This window comes from Mustela erminea, chromosome 1 (genome assembly GCF_009829155.1).
Source record: "Mustela erminea isolate mMusErm1 chromosome 1, mMusErm1.Pri, whole genome shotgun sequence".
In the NCBI taxonomy this organism is placed as follows: Eukaryota; Metazoa; Chordata; class Mammalia; order Carnivora; family Mustelidae; genus Mustela; species Mustela erminea.
In genome coordinates, this window is record NC_045614.1 from 112986170 (window position 1) to 113006828 (window position 20659).

The following is a 20659-nucleotide window of genomic DNA, read 5'->3' on the forward strand; positions in this document are numbered from 1 at the left end:
GATGAGATTTCAATTGCCTGATGTATCTTTGGTAAAGATTTTAAACTTCCAGGAAATGGAATCCTGCGAGCTCCCAAAAGATAAAAACAAAACAAAAGATTACTTTCAAAATAACTACAATTACTCCAGTCACAAATAAACATTAACTATAGGGAACATTGGTATACTATCCTAGTACCAGTGTTCTGAGGCAGAGCTGGTGTGTATCAAATCAGATCATATGCAGTTCTAGTACACGACTGTTGCATACACTTGTCATATTTTTTTAAAGATTTATTTATTTGTCAGAGAGAGCTCACAAGTAGGCAGAGAAGCAGGCAGAGGCAGAGAGAGAAGCAGGCTGCCTGCTGAGAAAGGAGCCCGATGTGGGACTCATCCCAGGACTCTGGGATCATGGCCTGTGCCGAAGGCAGCCACTTAACCGACTGAGCCACCCAGGCATCCTGTATGCTTGTCATATTTTATTATCCTTACATTATTAACATTTTATTTTATTTTAGTTTTTAACAATTTTATTTATTTATTTGAGAGAGAGAGAGATCACAAGTAGGCAGAGAGTCAGGCAGATAGAGGGGGAAGCAGGCTCCTTGCTGAGCAGAGAGCCCAATGTGGGTCTCGATCCCAGGATCCTGAGATCATGACCTGAGCTGAAGGCAGAGGCTTAACCCAATGAGTCACCTAGGCGCCCCCTAGAATCCTAGGATGTAGAATCCTAGTCTAAGATTCTGTACAGTCTTTAAAACAACAAGCCTATTCTAAGATTCTATACAATCTTTAAAATGATATCTATATCAGAAAATTCTGAAAGTGGGGTCCGGGTACTCCGGGGAATGCCCAAGACCATTGGGGGTGGTTCATGAAGTCAGAGCTACTTTCATAACAAATGGATGTGACTTGCCTTTTCTACTCTTATTCCCTCACATATGTATAGTAGAACTTTCCAGAGGTGGTTGTAAGCCATGTGATGTCAGAGCAGATGGAATGCAGAGCATATATGAGAACCCAGCTGTCTTCTACTAAGCCAGACATGAAAGAAATTTGCAAAAATATAAACCAATGACACTCTTCTCACTGGACTTTTAAAAATTTGAAAATATAGTTATTTTGTATTAAAATGTATTCACATTAATGTTAACATTAACATTTATCCTTGTTATTATTTTTTTTAAGATTTTATTTACTTGACAGAGAGAGAGGAAGAGAGAGAGAGCACAAGCAGGGGGAGAGGGAGAGGTGTGAAGCAGATTCCCTGCTGAGAAGAGAGCCTGATGCGGGGCTTGACCCCAGAACCCTGGGATCATGACCTGAGCTGAAGGCAGATGCTTAACCAACTGTGCCACCTAGGTGCCCTATCCTTATTGTTTTAAAGTGATTTAATGAAGAAACATTTTGAAAGTTTTCAGTTTTAATTTCTAATACAGTAAATATTGATAGAAACGATCCACATAAGCAAAGGCTTTTTGGAGTCCTCCATTATCTTTAGGAGTGCAAAATGGTCCTAAGCTTAAAAAGTTTGGGAACTGCTAATTGAAATCCATTATATTTTTTCTGACACAGAAGCCACCATACAAAACTGTGTGTACATGATCCAAATTAGAAAATAATATGAGTCTATGTGCCTAAAAAATGTTGCCTTTTTTCTTTTAAATGCTGGGGAGGTGTTATAAATCTGTACAGAGTATGAAAGGGTAGCTAGAAAAACTAAAAGTATTAAATTTCTTGATTTTCAATAAATTAAATTAGAAATTGTCTTAAGTTACAACAGTATGATAAGTACACTCTTAAGAATGTACAGTATGTTAACTATCTAATGTAAAATTCATAAGAGGGTGCTTACAATCCAATATGCTACAGAATTCAAAGTACCGAAGCCGTTCATTCTGCGAAAGATCAAATAGAAAGGAAGTAAAGCAAATAAAATATGGGGGAAATTGTAATAGTGTGAAATGAGTCTGTAAAGTCTAAGGTTTATAAAAATTGAAGCATTGGGGGAATACTGAGGAATCTTGTGTCTCTGTTACCATCATTAAGTCTCAAAAGCAAGCATAGCTTGGGGGAAATCAGGAAGAAATCTGGCTTCTTTGACAAAAATGAAGTGAACAAGGATTGCCTTTTCTAAAGCACTGCTGCTTATAGAAATACCACTATTTTTAACTTGATGAAGAGAAGAAGTACGAACAGTAAGGATATGATGGATTTTGATTTGCATAGAAAAGGTCACAGTGAATTAGAAGAAAACTAACATCAGAATCATATACCTCTTTTTAAATTGTACAATTTTAGGGGGACCTTAAAAATGACATTGGAAAGGATTCCATGTAGAAAAAGATTTTCTAAAGATTGGAAAAGAAGCCATGAAGAACACTGGAAACAATCAAGATTCCCCACTTTGGAGAAGAGAAGTCTCAGCTTCAGTTACCCTGGGTCTCCTTATAGTAGCTCTTGGCAAGGGTCTCATTAAAGTCCCTTGGACCCTGGTTGTTGTCTACATTGAGGGCAGCAAGAGAAAAAGCAAGTTTAAGTTTGAGCCTGAATATTCGGGTTGTACATAAAGAGCTGGGTCTTTAGGCCCTCGAAACAGAATCAAAGAACCCAGAATCTCACTGACTTTGTAAGAACAGTCGTGCTACACCTCCACTTGTGTGAAATCCAGGCTGAAAGCAATTATTACAGCTGAAGAAATTTGCACCTCCTGGCTAGCTCACAGTACCTACACACTTGCCCCAAAGAACCTTTTTGTACTCAGATTTCCATTTTCCATTTTGTCTGCCATTGGTGCCCTTAACCTGGGCAGGCTGATTCACTCACCCCTTACCCAAGTGTTATTTTTTTGTTTTGTTTTGTTTTGTTTTTTTAGGGTCTCCACTTTAGACTCCCTTGTAAAGTTAAGAATGAGTCAGGGAAACATTAAAAAAGGCTTACTAAATATAGCCTAAGCTGATATCTGGAATCGTAACACCAACAATGGAGTTAACACTTTATTTTTTTTAAAAGATTCTTTAATTTATTCATTTGAGAGAGAGACAGAGAAAGCACAAGCAGTGGGAGAGGCAGAGGGAAAAGGAGAAGCAGAGTCCTTGCCAAGCTGGGAACCTGACACGGGGCTCGATCCCTGGACCTGGAAATTATGACCCAAGCCAGAGGCAGCCGCCCAACCATCTGAGCTACTCAGGCATCTCTCCCCACCCCCTGCCCCAGTGACCTTACACACAGGAGACTTGACACCTGCAGCCACTCATCCACTCCTCACCCCAGGAGGAAATCAGGGAGCCTGTTTTCAAAGGCACTTCTAGAAAATCGCCTAAATAATGTTGCAGAGTGGCCCCTGCCGGAAATCACTGAACTGTCTATCTGATCAAGAAAACCCATTTGTAACTCTCTAAAGCACTACTAAGAACCCAGAATGGAGGGTTTGTCTCAAAGATGATATCCACTAATGCTGTATGAACATCAAGGACCGTGGCATTGTTGCCCTCAAGACTGATTTGATGATCACTTTCCACAAGGCAAGATGGTACTGGCAAGAAAGCAAGTAAGGTGTTACTGTCTCCTTTCTTCTGACTCTGTGATAAGGGGTCCTCGTATCCCTTAACCTGCTACTTCAGAATATTCAGATTAAATTACATATTTATACCTGGTGAAGAACTCAGGACACTGCCTGACGGTAGATGCTCCTGCTACCACTGCCATCAGACACTAGATGTCGCTAGCTGCTGCTTTGTGTCCTTACTGCAGGCTAACACCCCACTTCCGAGCCCTGCTTTCACCAAACTTGGGGTCATGGGCCACACTCTATCTGAACGGATCTGAAGGAACAATTGTCTGATCACTTCTGCTTCCCTTTTAGCTGCTGTAATAAAAGGCAGGGCTCTAAAACTCCCTTTATAGGAACTCCACAAAGTTGCTGACTAGGCAAAAAATGACAGACGTCCGCCCCGTTTAGCCCGTGTAATTTTGATTATAACATAAACAGCACCAACTTAATAATTTCTCTGTTTACCCAACTATATTCTTGTTTCAGGGCTTTTTTTTTTTTTTTTTTTTTTGGTAATCAGCGTTGGTATGTATGTTGGTATGTATTGGTGGAAGAGAGGTATGGCTGCTTTGCTGCTGTTATCATATTATTATTCTCAAAAATCAATCATTTCTTCTTTAGAGATGTATAGTTTACAAAATACTTGTATAGTGATTTATGGAATATAAAGAAAATGTATTATTCTCACTTGATACTCAGAATTACCGAGGTAAGCATAATTATTCCCATTTGCCTAGAGGAAAGTGGGGTTTCCGTACAATTCTTCACCATCACACAAACAGTAGTAGAAGCTTGAATTAAGTTTTCTGGTTACTTATACAGTGACCTTTCTACCATACAAGTCAGTGTGTTGCTTATTTATTTCATTTAATAACAGATGTTTGTACCTAGGACAGATAACCTTCCTACTAGAGAGGTCATGCTTTTGCTTTAACCTCACATTGTTCTTTGTATTGTTTTGTTTTAGGAAGACATATTTCGGCAGATGAAGCACTCAAGCTGGGTATTCTAGACAAAATGGTGAACTCAGACCCAGTTGAGGAAGCAATCGAATTAGTCCAGAAAATTTCTGGTAAGAAGAATATAATGAAAATACACAAGGGGCGCCTGGGTGGCTCAGTGGGTTAAGCCGCTGCCTTCGGCTCAGGTCATGATCTCAGGGTCCTGGGATCGAGTCCCGCATCGGGTTCTCTGCTCCGCGGGGAGCCTGCTTCCTCCTCTTTCTCTCTCTGCCTGCCTCTCTGCCTACTTGTGATCTCTCTGTGTCAAATGAATAAATAAAATCTTTAAAAAAAATAAAAAATAAAAAAAAAGAAAATAACACAAGATTGGAAGGAAGCTAAGCTTTCATTTAAAAAAAAATTTTGTTAATTATTTTTATTAACATATAATGTATTATTTGTCCCAGGGGTCAAGTCTGTGAATTGTCAAGCTTACACAATTCATAGCCCTCACCATAGCACATACTCTCCCCAATGTCCATAACCTGACCACCCTCTCCCTCCCCCAGCAACCCTCAGTTTGTTTTGTGAGATTAAGAGTCTCTTATGGTTTGTCTCTCTCCTGATCCCATCTTGTTGCATTTTTTTTCCCTGCCCCCCCCAAACTCCCAACCCTGCCTCTCAAATTCCTCATATCAGGGAGATCATATGATAATTGTCTTTCTCTGATTGACTTATTTCGCTCAACATAATACCCTCTAGTTCCATCCACGTTGTTGAAAATGGCAAGATTCCATTTCTTTTGATGGCTGCATAGTATTCCTGTGTGTGTGTGTGTGTGTGTGTGTGTGTGTGTGTGTGTGTGTGTGTGTGATCTCTTTATCCATTCATCTGTTGATGGACATCTAGGTTCTTTCCATAGTTTGGCTATTGTGGACATTGCTCCATAAACATTTGGGTGCACGTGCCCCCCTTCAGATCACTATATTTGTATTTTTAGGGTAAATACCCAGTAGTGTAATTGCTGGGTTGTAGGGTAGCTCTATTTTCAGCTTTTTAAGGAACCTCCATGCTGTTTTCCAGAGTGGCTGCACCAGCATGCGTTCCCACCAACAGTGTAGGAGGGTTCCCCTTTCTCCACATCCTCACCAGCATCTGTCGTTTCCTGACTGGTTAATTTTAGCCATTCTGACTGGTGTGAGGTGGTATCTCATTGTGGTTTTGATTTGATTTTCCCTGATGCCGAGTGATGTGGAGCACTTTTTCATGTGTCTATTGGCCATCTGGATGTCTTCTTTGCAGAAATGTCTGTTCATGTCTTCTGCCCATTTCTTGATTGGATTATTTGTTCTTTGGGTGTTGAGTTTGATAAGTTCTTTATAGATTTTGGATACTAGCCCTTTATCTGATATGTCATTGTGAATATCTTCTGCCATTCTATTAGTTGTCTTTGGTTTTGTTGACTATTTCCTTTGCTGTGCAAAAGCTTTGATCTTGATGAAGTCCCAGTAGTTCATTTTTGCCCTTGCTTCCCTTGCCTTTGGTGATGTTTCTAGGAAGAAGTTGCTACGGCTGAAGTCAAAGAGGTTGCTGCCTGTGTTCTCCTCAAGGATTTTGATGGATTCGTGTTTCACATTGAGATCTTTCATCCATTTTGAGTCTATTTTTGTGTGTGGTGTAAGGAAATAGTTCAGTTTCATTCTTCTGCATGTGGCTGTCCAATTTTCCCAACCCCATTTGTTGAAGAAACTGTCTTTTTTTATTTGGCATTCTTTCCTGTTTTGTCGAGTATTAGTTGACCATAGAGTTGAGGGTCTATTTCTGGGCTCTCTATTCTGTTCCATTGATCTGTGTGTCTGATTTTGTGCCAGTACCATACTGTCTTGATGACTACAGCTTTGTAATAGAGCTTGAAGTCTGGAATTGTGATGCCACCAACTTTGGCTTTCTTTTTCAACATTCCTCTGGTAAGCTTTCATTTTAATAAGGGATTCCTTAAATATCTTATGGTATATCCATGTGATAGAATATGATAAAGGTTTAAAATGAATAGGAAACTCTACATATTGATATGTTATGAATGCTCTGACAAATTGTATTATTAGGTGAAAAGCACTACAAATCAGGGGCCTTGTGTGGCTCAGTTGGTTAAGTGTCTGCCTTCGGCTCAGGTCTTGATCCTGGATCAAGCATCAGGCTCCCTGCTCAGCGAGAAGTCTGCTTTTCCCTCTGACTCTCCCCCATCTTGTGCTCTCTCTCTTTCTCTCTCATAAAAATAAATAAAATTAAAAAAAAAACCCTATACATCATTGTGTATAGTGGTTCACCATTTATGCAAAAAGGAAAGGGGAATGGGACTGAATGTCTATATGGGGAGAGTGTACATATGTAACTGTTCATCTACACATGAGATATTTCTGTAAAGATTCACAAGAAATGGTTAATGGTTGCCTCTAGGAATAGGGCTGGTCAGCCAGAGAAGCTGTTGGAAGAAGACTTTTCATTGTTTACACTTTTCATTGTTTACCCTTTTGTACTTTTTGAATTTGTATTGAAATAATGTATTTTCTGTAAGAAATAGAATAAAAATGAAAACAAACAGGGCGCCTGGGTGGCTCAGTCATTAAGCATCCGCCTTTGGCTTAGGTCATGATCCGGTTCCTGGGATCGAGCCCCACATCAGGCTCCTGCTCAGAGGGAAGCCTGCTTCTCCCTCTCTCACTCCCCCTGCATGTGTTCCTGATCTAGTTGTCTCTCATTCTCTGTTAAATAAATGAATAAAATCTTAGAGAGAAAGAGAAGGAGAGGAAGAAAGAAAGGAAGGAAGGAAGGAAACAAGCAAACAAACATTTCAGCAAATAGAAACAAGCCAGCCAGGATGCCTGGGTGGCTCAGTTGGTTGAATATCCAGCTCTTGGTTTTGGCTCAGGTCATGATCTCGGGGTTGTGAGATCAGGTTGCATTCTCAGCAGGGAGTCTGCTTGAAGAGTCTCTCCCTCTGCCTCTCACCCTACTCTCTCTCAAATAAAAAAATAAATCTTGAAAAAAAAAAAAAGAGAAAGAAACAAGCCTCTGTAATTTGCCACAATGAAACCATAGTTAGGTCTCAGTGAGCTATCTTTTCTTTCTCTGGCTGGTTTCTTACTTTGTGGATTCATGGCATTCCTTTAAGAGTTCTTGGGACTGGCGCTCCTAGAGTTTTCCCTTTTTCTTTTTTTCAACTATTCCTTTTCACTTTTTGGAGATTGGCAGCAAGATGGGGAGGGTTAAAGAGTGCTGGAAAAAATAATTGGGAGCAGTGTTGGGTCACAGGTAGAGCTGCATGTTCATCTTTCTGCTTGGTGGTAGGCAATGGCTCAGTGTCATTCAAAGGCATTCTTTTGAAAAAGTCATTCTTTTGTGGACCCTGGCAGGGACCAAACACTTCCCTGAAATAATCTTTCTTTTTGTGGCTCTAGCCAGTTGCGGTTTCAATGCAACTGTAAAAGCTTGAACCGGAGAGGCCAGGGACTGTGGGGCGAAAATCATGGTGACTCATAAAGAGAATTAGCAAGTCTTTGCCCAAAAGGGAATGAGTCTCCTGGTATCTTTCTCTGCCTTCTATACAATTGTCTCCAACTTTTTGTCATCAATTTCATCGTACCTCCCGGGAGGCTTTATTGTCGTGTTAAAAGTCACTAGGTTGGCTGACACCAAAGGTTATTTGCGTTTGGAGATCCATACACGAGTTTTTGGTTTGGGCCTTGTGATAGACCCATGTCTAGCATTGACACCCACGGCTTTAGTTTGTAAAGAACTAGGTCTCGACAGAAGTTCTTTTCCTTAACTGATTTCCCCAGATCAAGATTAGAGAGTTAAGTAAATAAAAGAGATAGATGAGGATTGTAGTCTAGTAAATTGTAAATGGTCTGTTTTAATTTTTAAAATCTGACTTTAAAAATAATCTTTAAATGAGAAAACTAAACATTAAGTTGATTTTTTTTTTAAATTTATAGAATTTATAAAATGGTTTACTTGGTCTCGGCCACATTGCACAGTTTGTCCACTTGGTGGCATCCAAATATTGAGGAGGAATTAGCTGCCTTTTTTTTTTTTTTTTTTTGGAATCCTCTGCTTTAAAATTTGTTAGTTTACCTGTTAACAGTAGGGAAATGATTTTTGGCTTTGGATAATTATGTATAACTATTTTAAATAATAATTATGAAGACTATACAGAAATATGTAAAATTGTGTATAAAAATGACTAAAATATAAATTTATATCGATTCTATAATTATAGCTGTATAGAGTATGAATATAGCCAAAAATTTAAAGGAAATATGTAAAAATGAAAAGTTTTTTTTTTTTAAGAAATTTCATAGTAATCTTTGCTTCTGTTTTCATTTCTTCAAGCTTTATTGGGGTATAATTTACACACAATAAAATCCACCCATTTCAAGTGTAGAGTTTGAAGAATTTTTGTAATTGTTTATAGTTGTGTAACTACTGTCACAATCAATATATAGTTCTATTACCCTAAAAAAAAGTATTTTCATGCCTCTTTCCTACAGATTCTCTTCCCTTCCCCTTCGCCACAGATAACCACTGACTTACTTTCTGTTATTATAGTTTTGTTTTTTTAGAATTTCGTATAGTTGGAATCACAATATAGCATGTAGCCTTTTGTGTCTGACTCCTTTCACTTAGCATAATGTCTTTGAAAATGATCCATGTTGTTTCATGTAATAATATTTCATTCTTTTTTATTACTTAATAGTATTCCATAGTATGGATATCATTGTTAAATATTGGAAACAACTCAAAAATCTCATTTTAGGGGATTGTTTACATAAAAGATGGTAGATCACAATGAAGCAACCCCATTCAGACATTAAAACATCCATATTTTTAAAAAATTTTTTTGTTTTTTTTTTTTTCAAGGTTTCATTTATTTATTTGACAGAGAGAGAGGGATCACAAGTAGGCAGAGAGGCAGGCAGAGAGAGAGGGAGAAGCAGGCTCCCTGCTGAGCAGAGAGCCGGATGTGGGGTTCCATCCCAGGACCCTGAGATCATGACCTGAGCCAAAGGCAGAGGCTTAACACACTGAGCCACCGAGGTGTCCCAGAAACTGTTTTTTTTTTTTTTAAGTGCTACCATCTCTTCAAGAATACACCATTACATCAAAAATGTACACCTCCGTTAATTAGACAGAAAACCCACCAGAGGATATAAAGTAGTTTCAGTATAAAAAGGCATGTGCCCATGAACCTGTCTGGCATTGGTGTGTTACCATGTATGTAAGGGAGACTGAGTAAGGTTTGGATTGAATCACGTACACATGTAAATTTATCTTTGAGGCACTGCATAATCTCAAACTTTTTTAAAAAAATTTTATTTATTTATTTGACAGAGATCACAGGTAGGCAGAGAGGCAGGCGGAGAGAGAGGAAGGGAAGCAGGCTCCCTGCTGAGCAGAGAGCCTGATGCGGGGCTCCATCCCAGGACCCTGGAACTGTGACCTGAGCCGAAGGCAAAGGCTTTAACCCACTGAGCCACCCAGGTGCCCCTAAAACTTCCATTTTTTAAAGAAAGTTGAAGAACTTGGGAAAATGCTTACATGTAATATTATAGAAAACAACCAGATGGGAAATTGCACAATTGTATGTGTCTTCATATGAATATTTGCATAAGGAAATAAACAAATTTTTGTCAGTGGATGTATTGGGTGGCACATAATGAAGACTTAACTTTTTTTTTAAAGATTTTATTTATTTATTTAACAGATCACAAGTAGGCAGAGAGGCAGGAAGAGAGAGAGGGTAGGAAATAGGCTTCCTGTCCAGTGGAGAGCCCAACACGGGGCTCGATCCCAGGACCCCAGGATCATGACCCAAGCCAAAGGCAGAGGCTTTAACACACTGAGCTACCCAGATGCCCCAAGACTTAAAAAAATTATTTATCTTGGGGTGCCTCGGTGACTCAGTTGGTTAAGCTTCCAACTCTTGATTTCAGCTCAGGTCATGATCTCAGGGTTGTGTGATTGAGAGTTCCAAGGAGGGCTCCAAGCTCAACAGGGAGCCTGCTTCTTTCTCTCTCTCCCTCTCCCTCTGACCATCCCCCTGTACACAAACTTGCACATGTAAAGAAATATTATTGCATATTTTTAAAGAAATAAATATTTTTAAAAATGTTTATTGGGGCTCTTACCTTCAGCTCAGGTCATGATCACAGGGTCCTGAAATCAAGCCCCGCATCAGGCTCTCTGCTCAGCGGGGAGTCTGCTTCCCCCCTCTCTCTCTGCCTGCCTCTCTGCCTACTTGTGATCTCTCTCTGTAAAATAAAGAAATACAATCTTAAAAAATATATACTAGTTTTAAAAAAATGTGTATCTTTTCCTAATATCTGAGTCATTAAATTTACCCAAAGGAAAAAGTGATGTCTGGTCAATGTGGAAGAGGGGCAGTCTGTAGAACGGGGCTCAGGACCAAAGTCAGGAGACCTAGACTATAGTCTTGACCTCCTACAGACCTTTCAAATCAGCTTTTTGGGCTTTATCAAGAAAAGGAAAAGACTCCGTAAAATTAGTTGGTTTCAAACCCTGTTCGGAGACTCAACAGACTGTAGGGGTTGGGCTCGTTTTTTGTTCTTGCTACGACCTGGGAAGCTCTACTATATCTCTTTTGGGGGTTAAGTCTTAGAATCCCCATGGGAAACTCTGGGAATTTTACTGTTTGATTTTACTTACTTATTTTTCTTAGAGAGAGAAGGAGAGACTACATGAGGCTGGGAGCAGGGAGGGGCAGAGGGAGAGAGAAAATCTCAAACAAGCTCTACTCCCAGCTCAAAGCCTGAGGAGGGGCTCACTCTTATAGCCCTGAGATCGTGACCTGAGCCAAAAAAGAGTCAGACACTTAACTGACTGAGCTACCCAGGCGCCCCTGTTGTTGCTTTTAAAATGAGTTCCACTATTTGGAATTCTATGACTCCTTGGTGTTGCTTTATAAAAAGGAAATACCAGAGATACAAGGTAGGGAATTAGTGCAGCTCAACAAAGGTCTATCTCATAGAATCATATGTACATTTGCCATTTATTATCTTACAAAATGCACAGCGTAGGCAGATTTATTTATCTTGCTTTTCATTTTCATTGTGCTTTTCCTTTCTGTGTGTTCCAGGCTTTCCTTCCCTTCTCCTCCTTCTCCTTTCTAGTCTTTATTTGCTTTTAAATATAGCTATTAGTATGTGGTTATTTGCCAGAGCAAAAATGATGGATTGACTTGAAGGAGAGGCTCCACAAAAATCTTTTTAAAATAAATATTTATATTTTATAATGGGTATTTGTGAGTATCCTAAAAACCACTGAACAGTAAACTTTAAAATGGTGACTTTTATGGTATGTGAATTATCCCTCAATTTTTAAAAAGAATGTATTTATTTATTTTAGAGAGAGAGTGTGTGTGTGTGAGTGGGGGCAGAGGGGGAGGGAGAAAGAATCCTCAAGCGGACTCCCCACTGAGCACAGAGCCCAGCTTGGCCTGAACTGAAATCAAGAGCCACCTACCTAGCCAACTGAGCCACCCCAGTGCTCCTATACTTCGATTTTTAAAATACATGTAAAATTTGGGTTCTCCTTTCCCATTTGTAAAAATACTCCATTAATTAAGCCTATTCCCACCCCATTCCTATGTCCTACCCCCAACCCCCGATCAACTTCTTCAGCTGAAATATTGACTTAAAAATAATAATAAGGATATTTATATACATTTATGTGTGTGCGTGTATGTGTAAAACAATAATAACAAGGGAAAGATGAAGGAACTTAATTAGTTTCCACATCCAATAGGAAAGGAGAGAAGGAAAGGAATTTCTAATAGTCAGTGTTGTAATCAGCAGCTTGGAAGCAGTTAGGGTAGAAGGGGGTTATGGGAAGTTAGCACGTATCTAAAAATATGACTTGAGGGGCATCTGGGTGGTTCAATCCGTTGAGCATCCAACTCTTGATCTCAGCTCAGGTCTTGGTTTCAGGGTTAAGAGTTCAAACCCCACATAATATATATCATGTATATGTATTCATGGGAAGATTTGGGAAGTTGCCGATTTCTCTACAATTTAACATGCATCCCAGAGAGGAAAGTTGACTGTGAAAGTTAATTAGCGTCATGCATCTTAACACTCTTGTTATATGAAGCTCCTCAGACTACTGCAATGCAATGGATTTAGCAGAGCAATTTAGAATTACTTGGTCAAACCAGATTGCTTTGGCTAAACTGGGGAGGAGAGGGTTCCGTAAAATGCTATTTATTTGCACTTGAATTTGGCCAGCAGCCTGTTTATTCCCAAACTGAGTAAGAACTCCCCATTCCCCCGTGCATGTTCCTGGCATGAAGTTGAAAGCGTGTGCTGTTATCCAAAGAGGGGCACAGGAGACATCCAGTTGGGGGCCTCGACTCAGAACCTAACACCGTTTTTGTCCCTGTAATGAACACGGGTTCTGTTACTCTTACCGCACGGTGTTAGCCATTTTTAGTGATTCTAATTCTGCCTACAGACTTTGGTCTGTGTGTTCATTTTGATTTTGTGACTTTAAACAAATCTTAATGGTATCATCGTCTTTCTTTCCATTTTATCTTTGGCTTTTTATAATTTATTTTTGCTCTCTGTGAACCTTTATACACACATTTCACAAGAACAGAGTGACCTTGCCTCCCAGAGAAGGCCTAAGCGCATGTCTAAATTGAGCTGCCTTTTTTTTTTGTAATACCAGAGTTCTGTGGGTGACCTCCTGCAAGACTGAAAAAGTACAGTTGTCCTGTCTGTCCTTTGCAGAGCTTCTGTGACAAACACAGCTTACTTACTGTTTATCAGAATTGGAGAAGAGACCATCCTCCATGTCTTAGGTAACCATTTCTGTAAATTGCATGTTGTCCCTCTCTTTAAACGAGGCAGAGAAAATCTTTTCCTGTCAGTTTCCCAGAAAGTGGGAAAATAATCACCTCCTTTTCTTCCTTTAGGAGGGTGATTCACTTATTTCTCTTTTTTTTAAGTCAAAACTTGAATATTTGCCTGCCTTACAATACTTCACAGAATTAAAGAAAACAATGTGAATGGGTCAAGGAAAGAATTCAATTATAAGCATACTTGAATCACTAATTAGTTCCTCTTTTCATTTTCCTGGTTCTGACCTGCCCATACCTGGCTCTCTTATTATGTGGATACAGCTGAGTGAATTTAAAACCACCAAGATGTTAAAACAATCCAGTGTGTAAGAAGCACACATTGAAAACACCATACCTGTAGACCCAAAGGGGAAATTCTGAATATATTTTGTTCTAATAGAACAGATTTGTAAGGTAATAGCATCCTTTATAGCTTCGGCAGGAAAGAGAGAGGAAATTGAGCAGGGAAGAAGCATCTGTTTTTGCGCCCAGATCCCAGCTCTCCAGTGGATGGGCTCAGCTTGGCCCTGGACTGGTCTGGACAGGTGCCATGGGGAGTTCCCAGAATGCCCTGCAGTCCGAGAGATTCTGAGTATCCCCAGGATAAAAGCATTATCCTGATCAGCAATAATTACTGCAATAATTATTACTGCACACCATGAAGCAGGCTTTCCATTCTTCTTTTCTCTTTCTCTCTCTTTTTTTTTCTTTCTTCCTCTTCTGTGTCTGGCCCCGGACGAAGTTTGCCAGGAGCTGCAGCTGTCCTTGACTCAAGCGCTGACCTAATGCTCTGCTCTTACACTTTCCAGAAACTATGTCTCAAAATCACATGTTGAAGTCTTAAAAATACTCGTGTGTAGGCCCCACCCTGAAATATTCTGAGCTGGGTCTACAGTGGGGCCTGCACATCTGAACTTTTTGAATTCCTTGGATAACTCTGATGTGTACTATTCCTTGGATAACTACCATCTGTCCTAACCAGATGGGAATTCTGGTAGTGTCACAAGGACAGAGACCCAGCTCTAAGATGTGCCCTGTCCCTGAACAGACTGCCTCAGCTGCCTGTTCATGCCACAGTACTGGTGCTTCAGTCCCCTTTCCTCATGTGCTTTGTCCTCCACATACTTGTTCCCTCTCACCTCAGCTCCCCACTGACCACTCTTGTCTTCCCTTTTGGACCACCAGGAAATGAAATCAGCTGTAGGCCCTGGAAAGGTCTCCGTCCTTCTCTGCTGAACTTGCCTTCCTAGAAATTGAGGATCAGGCTAACACATTGGATAACTGAGCCATCATTGGAAACCTGTTGGGTAGAGTTCATATCTTTCCATCTATAGCAGGGCATAGAGGGGCCATATAGCTAACCATTGTGTTCCCCTCCTTTCCTGTTCTCAACATCATATGGGAAAGCATTAATTTAAAAATCCATGATTTTTTGGGGGTGCCTGGGTGGCTCAGTGGGTTAAAGCCTCTGCCTTAGGCTCAGGTCATGATCTCAGCGTCCTGGGATCGAGCCCCGCATCGGGCTCTCTGCTCAGCAGGGAGCCTGCTTCCTCCTCTCTCTCTGCCTGTCTCTCTGCCTGCTTGTGATCTCTCTCTGTCAAATAAATAAATAAAATCTTTAAAAAAAAAAATCCATGATTTTTTATTCTACTTAGTCATCAGGCATTAAGGAAATATTGTTGCCTCCTAGGTTAAAGAAAGTTTGAGGGCACCTGGGTGGCTCAGTTGGTTAAAGCCTCTGCCTTCGGCTCAGGTCACGGTCCCAGGGTCCTGGGATCGAGCCCTGCATCGGGCTCTGTGCTCAGAAGGGAGCCTGCTTCCCTTCCTCTCTCTCCGCCTGCCTCTCTGCCTACCTGTGATCTCTGTCAAATAAATAAATAAATTTTTTTTTAAAAGTTTGAGATTATGCAGTGCCTCAAAGATAAATTTACATGTGTACATGATTCAATCCAGACCTTACTCAGTCTCCCTTACATACGTGGTAACACATCAATGCCAGACAGGTTCATGTGCACATGCCTTTTTATACTGAAACTACTTTATATCCTCTGGTGGGTTTTCTGTCTAATTAACGGAGGTGTACATTTTTGATGTAATGGTGTATTCTTGAAGAGATGGTAGCACTTAAAAAAAAACAAAACAGTTTCTGGGACACCTTGGTGGCTCAGTGTGTTAAGCCTCTGCCTTTGGCTCAGGTCATGATCTCAGGGTCCTGGGATGGAACCCCACATCCGGCTCTCTGCTCAGCAGGGAGCCTGCTTCTCCCTCTCTCTCTGCCTGCTTGTGGTCTCTCTCTCTCTGTGTCAAATAAATAAATAAATAATCTTTTTAAAAAACCAGTTTCTGGCATAGGTAGACAGCAGTTTTGGTAATATGTTCCACATTCATTCTTTTTATTTGAAGATCTGATAATGCGTTTATTATAATGCAACTGACAAGAGTTTATTATATTGCAGTTGACAAGAGAATTTGGTTATTTCTGTGACATACATCTTGAAATTATGACTGATAACATTACACCAGGCCATAACAGATTTTTAGGAATTTTATCTAAGTATATGCTGAAGAAAGTTTAACATTATGTCTTATTTGATACATTTCTCATACACATTTATCCTTTGATGCAAACCTTAGAATCATCATTCTGTTGAAAAAAAAAAATCATTCTATTGAGTTATTTTTGCTTTTATTACTATTATTTTTTTAAGTAGGCTCCACCCCAATGTTGGGCTCGAACTTACGACCCTGAGATCAAGAGTCACGTGTTCTACCAACTGAGCAGCCAGGCACTCCTGTTGAGTAATTTTTTAAAAATATAGAACCACAAGTGTTCTGATTAGAAATTAGAAATTCATATATAATATATTTGGGAAATGTTTATATTTTTATGTTACAAAATGTTTATATCCAGGAATATGGAGTCTCTCTCTTTTTAGAGACTTTATATGTTCTCCAATAAAATGGTATAGTTATCTTTTTAAAGGTCTTATACATTTCTTGATAAATTCATTTCTAGGCATTTTTTAAAACAGTTTTAATGAGGCATAATTCAGTTCACTGTATAGAGTTGCACAGCCATCTCCATGAGTCAATTTTAAGACTTATCACCACCCTGAAAATTTCCCTCATATTTTGTTGCAGCTTTATCCCACTACCACCCCTGGCCTTAGCCAACCACTAATCTTTCTGTCTCCGTGGATTTACCTTTCCTGGACATTTACCACGAATAGCATCATATCATATATAATCTTCTGATCTGGCTTCTTTTCAGGTTGCATGATGTTTCTGAGGTTCATTTGAATTATAGCATGCTTCAGCAATTTGCCAATAATATTTTTATTGCTGAACAGTATGGTGCATATCCATACTGCATTTTCTTTATCCCTTCATCAGTTGATGAGCTAGTATGAATAATACTGTTATGGATATTTGTGTACAAGGTTTATGCTTCATTTCTCTTAGGTAGATTCCTTGGAGTGAAATTGCTGGGTTAACCAATAAGCTTATCCTTTTAAGGAACTGCCTCACTGTTTTCCAAAGTAGCTGTACTGTCCTGTTTCAGATTTTCACAAACAATGGCTGAGGATTCTGGCTACTCCACATCATCACCAACACCTCATAGTGATGTCTTTCTGGTAATAGTCATTCTAGTGGGTGTGTCTTCATTATCTCTAGCTACACAACAAATCACTCCCAAATTTAACTGCTTAAAATCAGACCTCTTTTACCTGGCAGTCTCTGTGTCAGGAATGTAGGTGGGGTGAACTAGGTTCTCTGGTTGCAGATTCCACACAAGATTGCTTTCAAGGTATTTTCTGTGGCTCTTTCCACCTCAAGGCTTGGCTAAGGGATGATCAGCTTCCAACCTGATTCACGTTCATAGGATTCGGCTCCATGTGGTCTGTTGGGCTGAGGGTCTTAGCTCCTCACTGGTTGTTGGCTGAAGGAGGTCTTCTTCAGTTCTTTCCCATGTGGGCTTCACCAAAGGGCCACTCACACATGACAGCTGGCTTCCACCAGAATGAACAAGTGAGAGAGGAAGAGAGGTTGAACAAGAGGAACCCGAGTCTTTTTGTAACTTAATTTCAGAAATGACAACCTATTACTTAGAGACAATCTACCACATTCACTATGGGTTTTTTTTTTTAATCAGTGTGATTTTTATTTGCATTTCTTTAATGACTAATGCTATTGAACACTTTTTCACATATGTATTAGCCATTCCTATATCTTCTTTGGTGAAATAGCCACTCAAGTTTTTGCCCATTTAAAAAACTGAGTCGTTTGCCTTCTTACAGTTGAGTCACAAGAATTCTTCCCAGACTCCGGTTACAAATACTTCATTAGATATTTGATTTACAAATTGTATTGGTTTTCTCTTGCTTTGTTAACAAATAACCACAAGTTTAGCAGTTTAAATGACACAGTGTTATTGTCTTATAGATCAATAGGTCAGAAGTCTGCTGGGTAGGTCTCACTTATCTAAAATGCAGGTGTCTGAAGCCATACTCCTTTTGGTGGCTCTTCGGGAGAATCTGTTTCCTGCTCACTCAGGTTGTTGGCATAATTCAGTATCTTGTGTTGTGGGACCAAGGTCCTCATGTTCTTGCTGGTTGTAAGTCAAGGTAATGGCCCAGAGAATTCCTTGATTCTTGGCCCCCTTCTTCCATCATCAAAGCCATATCATCACCAATAGGTCACATCTTTGCCATGTTGTGTCTCTCTGATGTTTCTTCATTATCAATGTCTCTTTCACCATAACTAGCAAAGGGTCTCCTCTTTTAAGGACTCATACGATTAGGCTGGGAACATCTAGACAATAAAGGATAATCTCCACACCTCAGTTCTTTACCAATAATTATATCTGTAGAATCCCTTTGCCATGTAAGGTTATATACTCAGGTTCTAGGGATCAGGAAGTAGACATTGGGCATGTGCAGCACACCCTTGTCTACCATACAAATATTTTCTCCCAATCTATAGTTTATCATTTCATTTTCATGATACTATTCTTTCAAGTACAAAGTCTTGAATTTTAGGGGGTATAGCTCAGTGGTAGAGCATTTGACTGCAAAGTCTTGAATTTTGATGACCTCCAGGTTATTGATTTTTTTCTTTCATGAATCATACTAAGAATACTTTGTCTAATCCAGGGTCATGAAGATTTTCCATGTGTTATTTTCTAGAAATTTTTATAGTTTTAGCTTCTTTAATTTAGATTTATGTTCCACCTTGAGTTAATTTTTATATATGGTTCTAGGTAAGGCTCTAATTTCTTCTTTCTTTCTTTTGCATATAGCTATCTAGTTATTTTAGCACCATTTATTGGAAAAATTCCCCTTGCGTTAAATTGTTTTGACACCTGTGCTGAAAATCAGTTGGCTCTGTCAGGATTTATTTCTGAACTCTCAATTCTCTTCCACTGATTTGTATGTCTCCTCTTGTACTAAGAGACACTGACTTCTTTTCCAGGTCTTCTAAGTCTTTGTTACTATTAGGAATGGAATTGAGATTATTTTGAATCTAAAATATTCTTTTTTAAAAAAATTTAGTTTAATTTAAATTTTGTCAGTGATCCATAATTCATTGTTTAGGCACCACACCCAGTGCTCCATGCAATACATGCCCTCCATAATACCCACTGCCAGCTCACCTAACCCCCCACCTCCTCCCCTCCAAAACCCTTAGTTTGTTTCTCAGAGTCCACAGTCTCTCATGGTTTATCTCCCCCTCCGATTTCCCCCAACTCACTTCTCCTCTCCATCTCCCCATTTCCTGCATGTTATTCCTTGTGCTCCACAAGTAAGTGAAACCATATGATAATTGGCTCTCTTTGCTTGACTTATTTCACTCAGCATCATCTCCTCCAGTCCCATCCATGTTCATACAAAAGTTGGGTATTCATCCTTTCCGATGGAGGCATAATACTCCATAGTATATATGGACCATATCTTCTTTATCCATTTATCTGTTGAAGGGCATCTTGGTTCTTTCCATAGTTTGGTAACTGTGACCATTGTTGCTATGAACATTGGGGTACAGATGGCCCTTCTTTTCACTACATCTGTATTTTTGGGGTAAATACCCAGTAGTGCAGTTGCAAGGTCATTCTTAACTCAGAAATATTTTCCTTAAACTCACTGAGAGTATAAAATTTGATCTATTATAGCACTGTCTTGACTTTGGAACAGAAGGAAAATGAAACTTTTATGCCTACGTGAGGTAACTTGAAAATTGCATTGAATCTGCTAAATTCTATCTTACCGGACTAAGGTACATTAGATATTTTGATGTTAGTGCTATAGTAAATAGCTTGATGGAGAGCATTTAATTTTGTACTTTGAATTGGAACAGGTTATTATTATTATTATTACATACTCCTTTTCCCTTTGTATAAGTAACATTTCCAAAGGTCCTATTTTCTTTCTCCTTCCTTCCAGATCAGCCTCTGGAATCCCGTAGACTCTGCAACAAGCCAATTCAGAGCTTCCCCAACATGGACAGCATTTTCAGTGAAGCCCTTCTGAAGATGCGAAAGCAGCATCCTGGGTGCCTTTCTCAGGAGACCTGTGTCCGTGCAATTCAGGCTGCCGTCCAGTATCCCTATGAAGTGGGCATCAAGAAGGAGGAGGAGCTGTTCATGTACCTTCAGAAATCAGGGCAGGCTAGAGCCCTGCAATATGTTTTCTTTGCGGAGAGGAATGCCAGTAAGTGGTCAACCCCCTCGGGAGCATCCTGGAAAACAGCAACGGCACAGCCCATCTCCTCAGTTGGCGTTGTTGGTAAGAACATGATGGGGTTAAAGTCATTCTCCATATCTGCACATAAGAAATCCTGCTGTTTGCTTAGGGTCGCCAGGTACTGGGCTCTATACTAAGCACTTCACTTGTGCAGCTAACTTGTTTACCCCAGCCTGGGAATGATCTTCGTTTTACATGTGAGGCCTAGAGACACCAACCTCCTCACCAGTGAGCTAAACACAAGCGGGGTGAGGGTCTGACAATAGGTCTGTCTGACTCTAGACTCTGGGTTGTTTTTTGTTTTTTTGTTTTTTTTTTTAACTCATTGCCTCCTCTCCCCTGCATGAATCTCTTGCTCCTGGATCTCCCAGCAATGATTATTATTTGTAGCACATTTCCAAAGTACGGTTTGTCACTCTTGTAGCTAGGTATTTAGAATGAAGGCTCTGCCTTCTTGGTGCCTGGATTCATTCACTTCCCATTCGACTCTATTAACCTCAAATCTCTCTGCATCCTGAAACAGTGA

At 39.8% G+C, this 20659-nt stretch overlaps 1 protein-coding gene across 8 annotated transcripts in view; it reads left to right on the forward strand.

Annotated features, from left to right (window-relative positions):
- Positions 1-20659, forward strand: part of EHHADH (enoyl-CoA hydratase and 3-hydroxyacyl CoA dehydrogenase) — a 59792-nt gene that overhangs the window by 31249 nt on the left and 7884 nt on the right. For all 8 annotated transcript variants that reach the window (XM_032338511.1, XM_032338490.1, XM_032338501.1 and 5 more), the window contains 2 exons: positions 4503-4607; positions 19834-20175. In XM_032338511.1, coding sequence (XP_032194402.1) covers positions 4503-4607; positions 19834-20175 — 447 coding nt within the window. The remainder of the gene's footprint in view (positions 1-4502; positions 4608-19833; positions 20176-20659) is intronic.